Genomic DNA, 12891 nt, shown 5'->3' on the forward strand with positions numbered 1-12891 from the left:
AACCTCTCAAAGACAACTCTTCAAATGTAAGCAATCAATCAAAATTTCCCAGGGGGCCTCCACATCCCATTGTGCCTTTGTAACAAGATGTCAGTCATGCTGCCCTCTGCCCAGAACCAAAGCAAGCCTGGTCTTGGTAACATGTATCTCAAAATGAGATACATTACTTCAGACGTCCAGCTACTCACTGCACCAGGTGTGAAGATAGCACCTCCTTGCAGATGGGTTGTTCAGCCAGGGTCAGCCAGAATTCACACGCTTCCAGTGCTACATTCTCGTCACTGTCCTGGGTCCTCTGTAACATGTACTAAGGAGGAGGAAAAAGCAGCAACGTAAAGCTTTGATTCAGAAACAACTGCCTTTGCTTCACATTTGCTGTGCTTGTCTCAGAGAATGTTGCGATTTAACATCAAAAGGCAGCCTTATTTTGTTGTGACCTGTCATATCAGCAGCATCAGTCCATGGGAATGAACCACCCACTGCGCAAGTCAGAGTATAAGGCTGCCCACTGGATCAGCAGAGCCCCACTACCAGGGAATGGTATCGAGACAAAAACCATACCAATTCAGCTCCCCATCACCTTCAACAAGTTTTCGTAGCAGTTTTGACATATAGTCTTGAGAAACAAAACCAAGGCAGCCAGCTCCGAGACAGATTTCTCAATTAAAAGGCTACCAGGATGGGAGAAATAGGAAACAGAAGCCAGAAAAATTACTAGGGGAGCAAGCAAACTTGTACAGGTATTTAGAGTCACCTTGCCCATATCCCAAGAATCTGTAAACTCACACCAGTCTCCACTGCAGTGTTCCACAATACTGGTCAAGACAGGATTTTAGGGGGCCTGGCTTGGGAAAGAAAAGGCACCTACCTGGATGATACTATGCATGTGAGGGATCAGTCGGTCAATCCGCACTTCTAGCAACATCACCAATGCTCGGCAAACATTCTTTCGAACCTCGGGGTCTTCATCTACTGCCAGGGCAAACAGATGCTGCCAAGAGGAAGAAGAATATGCACTAAAAAAACCCCTTTGGGTCGAGAATTCAACACCATCCCCATCAACCAGCCCAAATCAGACCTCACACAACATAGCTGCCTCTTCTAGAATTGTTGCAAGTTGGACAGAGAGGATCTGTTCCTATGGAGAGAAGCACTATTCTCAGAGCTCTATGTCAATAAATATACAACTGTGCTTATTTTGCATACAAACCTGAGCTCCCTGCAAAGCTTAACGTTTTTGGCAAGTGGAGGCATGGCAACAAAGTGTCACAGTTAGTGGAGGGACAAGAAGTATGTAAAGGAGGAGAAAAGGAAAGCATAAAGGAGGGACAGGTATACAAGGCCTACCATTTCTATCCTATAAACACTTGAGGTTTTCCACAGACACTGCCTGCACATTTTCAAGAGCAGAGGGAGCACAAGACAACAGAAACAATGGCCTCAAAAAGCACAGCTAGGGCCATACTGTATTTCTCTAAGCCTGGAGCAAAGGAGTATGTTGGTGTTAAGAACCAAATACCTTTCCCTCTGTACTGAACCCTGTATTTCCTAAGGCTGCCTCTGGTCATGGATATGTTACTGTAGTAAAAAAAAATCACTGAGAAGGAGAAAGCTAAGGATGTGATTAAAATCCTTATCTTCCCTTAAGAGATCAATTAAGCACTAGACAAAAGCTCTTAAGAGCTGGAGCTCCCTAAAATTACGGGAGACAAGCAGCAAATATGATGAGAGCTGCACATGAGGTAACAACTTAAGAGGATTGTGCTGGCCTAGTACAATGGCTTTCAACTTGTGCTCTGGGGAGCTCTGGAGTTCCCTGGAAACTTATGACAGCTTCCTCAAGGAGGAGATCAGTAAAAGGACACATTTCCCTGAAAGACTGTTTGGCTACTCACTACCGACTTTACCAACTATTGTGTAGCTGCAGGGGAACATTGGGCATGTTGTAGAGCACACACTCAGGTCCCACTGTCAACCTCTGTGATTGAGACACCTGGTCAGTGCCATGGGTGAACCCAGGAACATGACCCAGGATCTATGATAATCACAAAGAGGTCCTGCAGTAGCTGTTCAATGATTTCTTGGCAGACCAGGAGAAGTGAGAAGCACGCTTTAAAGGTATAAAATACGAAAAATGTGCATGAACAGCCATGGGCTGTGATGTCCTGATTTTCAAGAACCACCACGGGCACACAGAAATCCACCTCACCTCAATGAAGGTGTCTATATTATCCATCAAGGCTTGGGCCCTTTCCATGATGAACTGGTTAACACAAGCAATGGCATGGGACCTAATGAAGAGAGGAGGAAAACAGCTGAAACAACTCTTTGAAATAGCTACTATTACCACACGGTGTTGTTTTGGGTAACTATAAACCAGCCAAACTGATCACACTGAAGTTTCTGACCTAGTTTTGTGACTGCTGAAAGATTTGAAATGAATGAATAAACACACTTTTGGGTTAATCTGATTAAAAATTAAATCTCAAATTATGATACTTTGTCATTTTGATACGGTCTTTCTTAACCTTAATCCAAAGTGGCACGCCCTCCAAACGTACAAGAGTTGATCTTGCTCAATGTGTGGAAAACAAGACGGGAATCAGCAGTAAAGTAGGTACCTACCTGATCTTGGGGCTGCAGTGCTTGAAAAACTGAAGAAACTTTGGGATCATGACATTAAGGGGCCGGTTGAGAGCATCGCTGTCCAGGAGCTCAGCAGAATCTTCACAGATCTTCTGTAAGGCACCAAAAGCCCCCTGGAGAGCACAGCAATAGTTAGCACCAAATACAGAAGGTTTAGGAAACAGGCAGAGGCATCTGAACTTCACTGGAAAGCCTAAATTAGTTGCTTGGCTCCAATACTCAAATTGCTCTTCTAGCATGAGTTGCATTCACTTTGAGATCCGTGCCAAAGGAAAGCCATTTAAGTGACAAGCTGCCAGTTTGAAAGAACGTGTTGTCCTCCTACCCTCAGCCAGGCTTCCCACGCAAGAGCCTGATATGTGCCAGCTAATTGCTTAAATAACTAAGGATGCTGCAAGAGAAGTAGCAACAGGATTGTTTTTCCCCCTTTTAAAAGAGGGGGGGAAAACACTACTTGGTTTATTTGCTTATGGTATTCCTGTACTGCCGTTCTGAAGCTAACCAATATGGCTTCAAAAATCCATAAGATAAAAACAACAACAAATAAATGGTGCTATATAAATAAATAAATAATAATAATAATAAAACTAAAAACCTTAATAACAGTAATAATTTAAACAATCAAGTTAAAAAAAAAAAGGTCATGACCGCCTTCCTGAAAACTTTCAGGACCCCTAAGGCCCACTTTCACTTCCAGAGAAAGTGGGGACAAGTCAGAACTCCAAAGGGAGCGATTTCCAGAGCTTGAGATTAACACAGGACAGACCCTTTCCTACGTGGCTGTCAAGTCAGCCTCCGCAAGTTGGGATGTCTTCAAAAGGGCCTCTCCTGCTGATCTTAGTAACTGAGCAAGTTCCTATTGAGATAGGCACAACCCCTAAGCCGTTTAGAGCTTTAAAAACTAAAAAGCCAATACTTTTAATTGAGCTTAGAAAACAATTCACAACCAGTGCAGATCTTTCGGTATTGAGGTGATGTAATGGTGATACCATGCACTGATTAGCAGCCTAGCTGCCGCACTTTCCCCCTTTCAAAGCTTCTGGATGCTCTTCAAGGATAGCCCCAGGTACAGCACATTGAAATAGACAAAGTATGATGTAACCAAGGCATGGATGACTCCAGAACAGTTGCAGCAGGTGCACTAAACATGTGCAAATACAGACCTCGCCACTGCAGCCACCTGAAGATCCAGGGACGGTGTAGAATTCAGAAGCACACCCAAGCTATGAATCTGATCTTTCAATGGGAACATGACCTCAACCAGAACAGACTGAATCCCAAGGCCCAAGCTGGGCTTTCTACTGACCAAGAGCACCTCTGTCTTCTCTAGATCATTCAACCCATTATCAAAATTGGACAATATTCAAAAGTTTTGACAGCTTCCTTGAAGTCAAATAACAGGGAGCGAGCTGAGTGTCATCAGCGTATTGATGGCATTTCATTCTAAAGCTCCAGATGACTTCTCCAACGGTGTCATGTAGATGTTAAATGGCATAGGAGACAGAACCCTGTGGGACACCATAGACCAATGCTCATGGTGCTGAACAGTAGTTCAATCCTACTGTCTGCACCTGACTTGGCAGGAAAGACTGGAACCACTCCAATACAGCACCCCTAAGGCCCAGAAGGATAACATGGCCGAAAGTACTGAGAGGTCCTAGTAGGGCCATACACCTGCCATTCTGTTCCCAGCACAGGTCACCCACCAAAACATTCTTAATCCCATATCTCGGCCAAAGGCCTGATTGAAATGGGTCCAAATAATCAGTACCATCCAAATGCAGCTGGAATTAATAGGCCACCACCCTCTCAATCATCTTGGCTAAGAATGGAATAGTTGACAGGTTCCTAAAGCAGGTTTCTTTAATAAAGGCCTTATGGCTGCCTCCTTGAAGCAGGAGGGGACATGCCCCTCCTGCAAGGAAGCATTAATCACTTCCTTTAGCTGTGTACGCAGTCCCATCCTCCCTGATTTAATTAGCCAGGAGCAGCAAGGGTCGAGCACGCAAGTGCTCCTCTCTCCAACCTTGTCCACCTCCTCAAGATCCACAAGCTGAAAACAATCCAAACCAATAGGACAGGCCATTTCCAAGGATACATCCGCCTGCCTCCCCCAATGTTGGGAGTCCAAATCAAGGCAAATCTGAGTGACTTTATCTGCAGATAAGGAACATTGTTCACAGCAAGTCTCCAACTGTTCTAGCTCCCTTCCTCCAGCATTCTGGTGAAGAAGGCCTCACGGAAAATAATCTCTGGATTACTCTCTGTGGGTGGAATGATGGCAGAGATAGAGGCTTTCTTTGCTGCCCCCACTGCCAGAGTAGGCCTTCAACTAAATTCTAGTCTATATTCAATCAAATTTGTCCCTAGTTTTCCTCCAATGGCACTCTAGCCTTTGTCCCTCCTGTTTCATTGCTGTTAGCTCCCTATCAAACCAGGGAACTGCCTGGCTCTATCAGGGGAAAGAGGGCACTTAGGAGTGATAGTGTCAACTAGCCAAGCCATTTCCATATTTCACAGACCAGACAGGGCTTTGACAGTACTGCTGACAAATGAGGCATGAAACTCTCCAAGCATTCCATCAGGTGCTTGGGGCACATCATTTTAACTGGTCCACCACCACTGCAGAGGTTTAAGCCAGCAGCCAATCTAAAACTAATCAGAAAGTGCTCGAACAATGACAATGGAGTCACATGTATAGCTTCTCCACCTTCGGAGCACCAACTCCACCTGAACAGAACACCAAATAAAAAGTGTGCCGTGCTACATGCGTGGGGCCCGATACTAATTAGGACAAGTCAATGATTGTTATGGAAGACATGAAATCATGACCCACTCCCCACTAAGCAATCTCAGCATGAACGTTGAAATTCCCCAGCACAAAAGCCTAGAATAATCCAACGCCACCCACAAGATTGCCTCAGCTAGCTCAAGGAGGAAGCCTATTGGGCAGTAGGGGGGGACAGAACACCCACAGAGTCCTTGCACTGTCCCAGCCACCAAACCACAGCAGCGTGCATTCAAAATTGGCAGACTGCTGGATGGCGCATCTGGTTAGCAAGACCATTTTTTATAGACTGCTGCCACTCCACCTCCCTGCCCATCCCTAGCCTGTTGAACCATGGAATAACCTAGTGGACAGAGCTGGCTGACATCAATTCTCCTCTCTTCTCTCAGATAGGTATTTGTGATACAAACCAGGTCAGCATTGTCAACCAGAATCAGATCTCGGATGACTGATGTTTTCCCAATAACTGTCCTTGCATTAAAAAGCAGGACTTTTAGGTTGGAAAGTCTACCTTTGCTGTCACCATGGCTTCCTTCGTTAGAATGAAACCTGAAAGGAGAAAAGGACAACCAAAGACCTATCCTCCTTTTCCTGTAATGGCTGGTTTGTAATCTCCCACCCTATTTCCCGCTGCCATGTAATTACAGTAATTACTCCCAGACCCTCTCCATTCCCCTCCACTCTCCAAGAGACATCATCAAGGCCCACTAAAACAGCATCTCACTTAAAACACCGAATCAGTGTTCACAAATCTCATCCTATCTATACAGTGTGATTCATGTTTCTCATTGAGTTGGTAAAAAACTGGACATATCAGTACCAGTGAAGCATCACTGCTATTTGGATTCTACTGTGGACAGCAAGAACACACTTCTGCCACATGACAACAACATCTCCATCAGGCTAGTTGAACAATCACCTAGTAATAAATAGCTAGGTTTTAAAAAACACCTCTTAAGCCTGTACTCCTACACACCTGTAAGCCCCATTGAACACAGTGAGGGCTTACATCTAAATGGAAAGGCATAGAATTGGGAAGCAAGTCATGTTAATATGTTGACACGCAGTACAAACTGCTGTGCTACAGCCAGCCCCACTTGAAAAATCTAGCACACACACTCCATGGCTTCTCTTCCCACACTAGACTCCCAAGAAGTGCCAAATACTATAAATTCTGACCATGATTAGATTATTTTGTAGACCGTTCCAATTAGGCCTTTAACCCTGATGCAGTTTCCCACTCACTTCACATGTGTTGTAGTCCTCAGAGTTGAGCAGGTTGCAAAGCTGGGGCAAGAGCTCTGGCCACATCTGCAGCTCCCCTTTGGAAGCAATGGTCGTTATAAGAATACCTGCCAAGAGAAGGAACAGACTGCAATTTAACGTCAGCTCTTGTGCCAATTTTAGCTTTATAAACCCCAACAACTCTTTCTCTCTCCAGAACTAGAAAGGTGCTTTAATATTTGAACCCAAATGTGACAAAATTCCGCCATAGAGTTGAGAGCTACCTCTAGAACAATTAGATCTGTGAACTAATCTGAGATCTCTTTTCAGGAGGGGAAAGCATTTGGCTTGCCTTACTTACCCCCTTGCATGGGCAGGGCAGAGGAGTTGCCAGAACTGTTAAACATGTTGACACTTATCAGGACCAGCCGTTATCTATAGATAACTAAACTGAATTGTGCAAATCCTTCAACCAACTTGTAGATTTTGCTCACCTGGCTTTGTGGGAGCCAAGGAGAAGGTGAAAAAAAGAACCAGACTTTGCAGGTTACATAAACTTTAAACATACTTGCCATGAGACAGACTTCCTGTACCTGCACTGGGAACCTTTCATATCTTGGTTCTATGTTGGCCCTATCAGCTTTACAGCCTGTGCTTGTTTCACAAGTCTCAGTAGCATCTTCATCTAATATTTATAAACATACCTGTACATGGCATACATAAAGGTAAACAGATTCCTACTCAAATGGTTTCTGATTTAACTGCAAGTTAGAGCATCAACTGTTATTAAAAGAGATTTGCCTCCTCTTAATATAAACATTTTATACTACTGATTAAGTTTGACATCGCCATAACATTGTTATTCCTCCCCAGAGCAAGTACCCATGTGACTCATCTATTTTAAGAACAGACTAATGAAAAGGTAGACAACCTGTCACCTTCCAGATGTTTTGGACTACTTCTCCCATCAGCCTGCCAGTATGACCACATCTGGAGGGCACTAGGCTGCCTAACCCTAGTAATAATAGAAATCCAGCTTCCTTGATGAAACACAAGACACATGCTTCACCCACTCTTTCACTAGCACTCACCAATGGTAGCTCGGATAAGAGAGGAAGCATCCCCAATGTTGTTAAGACATTCTTGCTTAATAAACTCAGCAACAGGCTGAGGAAAACTCTGGTAATGAGCCTTCACATTGTTCTTCAGGATCAGACCGCTCAGCGAACGAGTTGGTTCATCTATTCAGAGAGATTGTTTTGGAGTAGAAATGAATTCTTCAAGACCTGTTATACTATACACCAGAGAATTTACAGAAAAACAGAGGAATAATGATGACCTGAGCAGAGGCAGAGAAAATGAGGATTGCCAAATAAAGATTCCTTGGTTGCCATAAACTGAAGCACTTATGTCCTAAAATCCCAAGGAGTATTTCACACTCTAGGGAAGCATAGTCTTTTTGCTCATGAACAAAAATCTTATACAAAAGTCTAAAATATACTTTTGGCTGCAAAGATCGGAATGGAGTGTAATACCTGATTGGGCCACGCAGAGCCACCAAGATGACCCACAACCAGGCACAATTAAACACTGGAGCACATCCCATATTCTTTGGAGAGCTGTGAACAAATCCCTACCTTCAAAGAACCAAGGAACTAAGATTGACAGAGGTAAGCTTTGCTGTTTGGGCCACAAAGAACAAGGCATGGGAATAGTGCTAGCTTTTTACTGGAATAAATTCTGTCAAACAGAATGCAAGATATAACATCACAAGGATACCTACTGCTATAACATAGATAAAATGATCTCTTTTATTGGACCAACAAAGCAGGTCAGTATTTTAATCCTGAATCAGATCTTAGATGACTGATGTTTTCCCTATCACTGTTCTGGCATTAAAAAGAGGATTTTTAGGTTTATGCAAGTTTTCTATTAACACAGAACTTTCACCAGGCAGAATGAAAAAGTACTCAGATCTCAGCCAAACAGCAAAATTGGTGAATTCTAAGAAAAAAAATGAAGCTCTAATTTTCCCAGTTACTTCATACAGAAGAAGCCCTATTTACCAAATTCCAGCATAGGCAATCTATTGTTTGTTACAAGGTATCACAGTGATTCCTGGGTGAAATCCAATTAAGTTGTTCTGCTCATGTCAATGGAACAAAGAAGGCAGTGATTCTCCCTCTCGCCCCCTGCAGTCCTTACATGCCCTCAAAACCTGCTCCGGAGGGTCGGGGGAGCCTCTAGAGCAGATTTTAAGGGGGTACAGGGTTGCGGAGACGAGAAAGCCCTATTGCATGAGCAAAACTGCATTCGCGCGACATTGGTTTCCACCTCTAGATGATGTCAATTGTTTGGGCATGAAAACTACTAGAGAACTTTGATCATCAAGAGTCACAGAGCACCTTTATCTACACAGTCTCTTGTCTGTAATTTGTGTTTACAATGGGCTTACATTCCTTGCCCTTGTCTAGACCTTTTGTAATAGACATCCCCTACCCAAAATATTCCCCACCCCTCAGTGTCTTAACCCTTGCACTACTCTCCTAAACAAAATAGCATAACCTTCTTTGTAAAGACTAAGATCTCAAGCAGCAACTTGTGAAAGAAGCTAGAGGTTTTGATTCCTGAATTTTCCCTTTCTCCTATACATCGCTAACCAACTTGGGCTCTAGAATTCAACCCACTTTTTCCACTGCAAGGCACAGCAGAGAACAGACCAAATAACAAGTTAGGCACCAAAGGGAAAGAACCTGGTAAATCAGGCAGTACTTTCTGCAGCTACTCAGGAGACATGTGTGCCATTAACTTTGGTGAAAATATTCATTCACCAAAGTATCATTTGGAGCTAGTTCTTCATTTGATCACAGAGGTTGATGTCAACACTTAAGTCGCCAGTATTATGGAGTAAACACAGACATACATACATTCACTCCTTGAGCTCTCATAGTGACAAATTTAATGGACGTACCCTCAGACTTCAGACGCGTCAAGACAAATATCAAGTAGTTATTGAAATCAGGGAACTGGTTGAGCTGTTTCAGTTTCTGTAATGTTTGTTAAGAAGATATTAACAAGAGTACTGACAACAGTGTTGAAAACTCTACACAATGACTTCATCGTTTCCAAAATGTTCTGATATAGGTGTGGGTCCTTACTGTTTCAAATACCCAAATCCTTCGACAATAAGGCTAGAACATGTGCTCCTGCCTACAGCCCAAGAAACATCACTTCCTGCTTAATCTCTTGTTAGCAAGTGATTTTTCCTGATCTTTTCATAGTTGACTGCAAATGAAAAGTTTGTTTTCTCCCATATCATCTCAAGCACTTTCTGAAGCAACCTGATTATACCAAGGATACATCTTGCACAATACGTTGGGTTGCTGTGTTTGGAGACTGGGAGTCTTTGAGCAACTGAAGTACTTGCTGAAGGCCCTGTTCATCTGGCTGCCAGTCCATGATGGGAAGCTGCCTAACTGTAGAACAAAAAAGAATTTTAACAAAAACAAAGTAATTAGTCACATGAAAAGCAGAGCTAATAGCCAGCTCACTGCCTTAAGAATGCAATGTGGACATTTCAGGCATAACCCAACCATATGCTACACACATCTGAACATCAACACTTTTGTGATCAAAACACAGTTAATGCAGGCAAACAGCACATTGCCTTGCTTCAGTCCATGCTAGCTTATATTCAGGAAAGACCGCATATAGAAGCCAGGGGATATTGCCATCAGGGCCCTGAAAGATATATTACTACAAGAGCTGTGATGTTTCAAGCCTTACAACCCTGTGAGGTAGGTGAGGCTAAGAGACAGTGACTTGTTCAGAGCCAACCAGGAAGCCTCATATTTAGGGTAATTCCCCCATGTCCCAGGAAAATATTTTTCACTGCAAAACAGTATGGAAGGACTTCACATGCAGAAGCTGGTATACTTTCCAATGAGCATAGAAGAGTATATGGCAGAATAATTGAAATTTCCACTACAGATTGTTTTACCTACAGAATTTCATATGGAGAAATGTACTTACAAACTACTAGAAAACCATTTTTGGCAGTACAGTGAAAATCTATGCATGACTCAACATTGGAGAAACATCCACAAGGCTTGCACATATAGCAAGTTACTATAGGGTTAGAGGGTTTACACTGAAATAAGTAGAAGAGATTTTACCTTGAGATAGCAAAGGAAACTAAAGTGATGGGGGCTGAGGAAAGTAGTCAGCTTCTTTTAGTTTATTACGAGTAAACTACTTTTAATGGTGGTTTAAGGAAAAGGTTAAAGATAAAACCCTATCAAGATTTCTTCCCAAACTTCAGTTTCAGGCTTATAGGCAATATGCCTGCTTCAACCTCACCCTTACAAATATCTAAGGCTAGATCTACACTGCTTCATAGTGCTTTATAGTGGTATTGAAGTACACTGATAACTGTTCGGGCTCAATCCACATTCCATATACCGCTTTCATAGTGTTATATCCTGCTTTTTATTCCACATTCGTACTGATTTGACACAAGGTGTAGATCTGGCCACAGTGAACGGTTTCACCATTATTAACTGCAGAATACAGCAGTTATATAAAAATAAGCGGCCAAAAGACTACTGTTTGTGTGCGCGCGCATGTATGCATGCAGTAAAGGACAACTATTACCCATTTGTTACATGCAATCCAGGCATCTTCTCTCAGGGTTGTGATTTTGTTCGAATCCTGAATTTTCAAAGCTCTGAATATGCTACATTCTACACTGGGCAAAATATTATTCCCTTATTATAGTACATCTATTACCATTTTGATTGCCATGTGGAACTTCACTGTATCCACAGGCATCTATTTAATACTGCAGGTGACATAGCACTGCGCTATACAACCCTTACTGTGCTTTTGTGTGATGGTAGTTCTTTGCATGGTAGTTCTTTGAGTTTCATGAGTGGTCAAGTGTTTCCCTACCATAGTACTAAAGAATGGGAATGTTCATCCATCTTTTTTTTTTTTAAAAAAAAAAATCAACACTCTCCCCACATAGTAATACCCACCATTTTGTCAGCTTTTTAGTTTCCATTCTCCAGAACATCTACCCCAATTTTGATTTTTGATAGGTGAACAATAAAGCTATGACACACTGCAAGCCAACCTCTTTTCTATTTCATTTGGATATTTTGCTATTCTCCTTTCAGAACAGAGACTTAAAGGCCTATTATGCAAAGACTAAGACACAGTTGGACACACATGCTCACTAATCATTTGTCTATCAAATTCCAGGAAATGGCACATAGGATACAAGGTGAACACCACAATGCAGTAGATCAGCAAGGGCTTCTGACACCCAATGGTTTAACAAAGAAAAGCGCATTTTCCCCTTTTCCTAAAGTACTCTGCTGAAATCAAGGAAGCTTGAAGAGAAATAGATCTGTGTGCAAAAGGATGCATGCAAGCTCCAGCTCTTGTTCTGGGCTGAGATGCTTTGTTCTGCAATTCTTTGTCCACTTTCTCGAGCCACTATTTTGTACCTGGCTCCAGTTGGTGGAATTGGGCTTCTAGTGAAAAACAAAACAGATCCCATAAGTTTAAGGTCTTCCCACTCCCTGGACTGCAGAACAGATTGGACCGTTTATCTTTAATCCTCTTCATCTTCACCAGTCAGGCAAAAGAAGTGAGACATGGTGATGGAGACGAAATCAGCAACTTCAAGCCACTAAACGGAACCTCCATGTTCAGAGGCAGTATGCCCCACTGATTACCAGATGCTGTGGAAAAGGCTTTTGTGCCCTGTTTCTAAGCTTTCCAAAATCGGGCGCTTTGGGAAATCAGCTGCTGGACTACTCAGATCCAGCCTATTTCTTCCTAGGTTCTCAAAGCATGTGCCGGGGCAGCTAGGTTACACGACTCCCACCCAACTACCGCTCCGCGTTTGCTCTCCACCTCCCCGCCCCCGCCCCACCCGGTTTGGGTTCTGCAGCATCACCTCCCACACAGAAGCAGCCTGAAAAGCCACAGCTGCTGTGGGGCGGCGGAGGGCCCCAATGGCCACAACGGAAGCTCTTGTGCCCCTCCCCCCAGCCATGCTCGGCCAGAAGCTTAGGCGGCGGCGACCCATCCCCATCCCCACCCCGACCAGGCCCGACCCCGCCACCCCCTTCTTCAAGCAATTCCGGAGTATGCCCCACCACCAGCTTCCCTCGCCTCCTCAGCGGTGCCGGACCCATCCACCAATAAGCGAGCCCAACCCGGCT

At 43.5% G+C, this 12891-nt stretch overlaps 1 protein-coding gene across 1 annotated transcript in view; it reads right to left on the reverse strand.

The window, feature by feature from the left end:
* The window catches only part of TNPO2 (transportin 2), a 32340-nt gene that overhangs the window by 19205 nt on the left and 244 nt on the right, over positions 1–12891 (reverse strand). The window contains exons 2-9 of the mRNA XM_063120535.1: positions 10019–10134; positions 9630–9705; positions 7750–7899; positions 6680–6786; positions 2626–2759; positions 2210–2291; positions 869–991; positions 189–307 (exon numbers count right to left, since the gene is read on the reverse strand). Coding sequence (XP_062976605.1) covers positions 189–307; positions 869–991; positions 2210–2291; positions 2626–2759; positions 6680–6786; positions 7750–7899; positions 9630–9705; positions 10019–10117 — 890 coding nt within the window. The 5' untranslated portion in view covers positions 10118–10134. The remainder of the gene's footprint in view (positions 1–188; positions 308–868; positions 992–2209; positions 2292–2625; positions 2760–6679; positions 6787–7749; positions 7900–9629; positions 9706–10018; positions 10135–12891) is intronic.

This window comes from Elgaria multicarinata, chromosome 3, assembly GCF_023053635.1.
Source record: "Elgaria multicarinata webbii isolate HBS135686 ecotype San Diego chromosome 3, rElgMul1.1.pri, whole genome shotgun sequence".
NCBI classification, from domain to species: domain Eukaryota; kingdom Metazoa; phylum Chordata; class Lepidosauria; order Squamata; family Anguidae; genus Elgaria; species Elgaria multicarinata.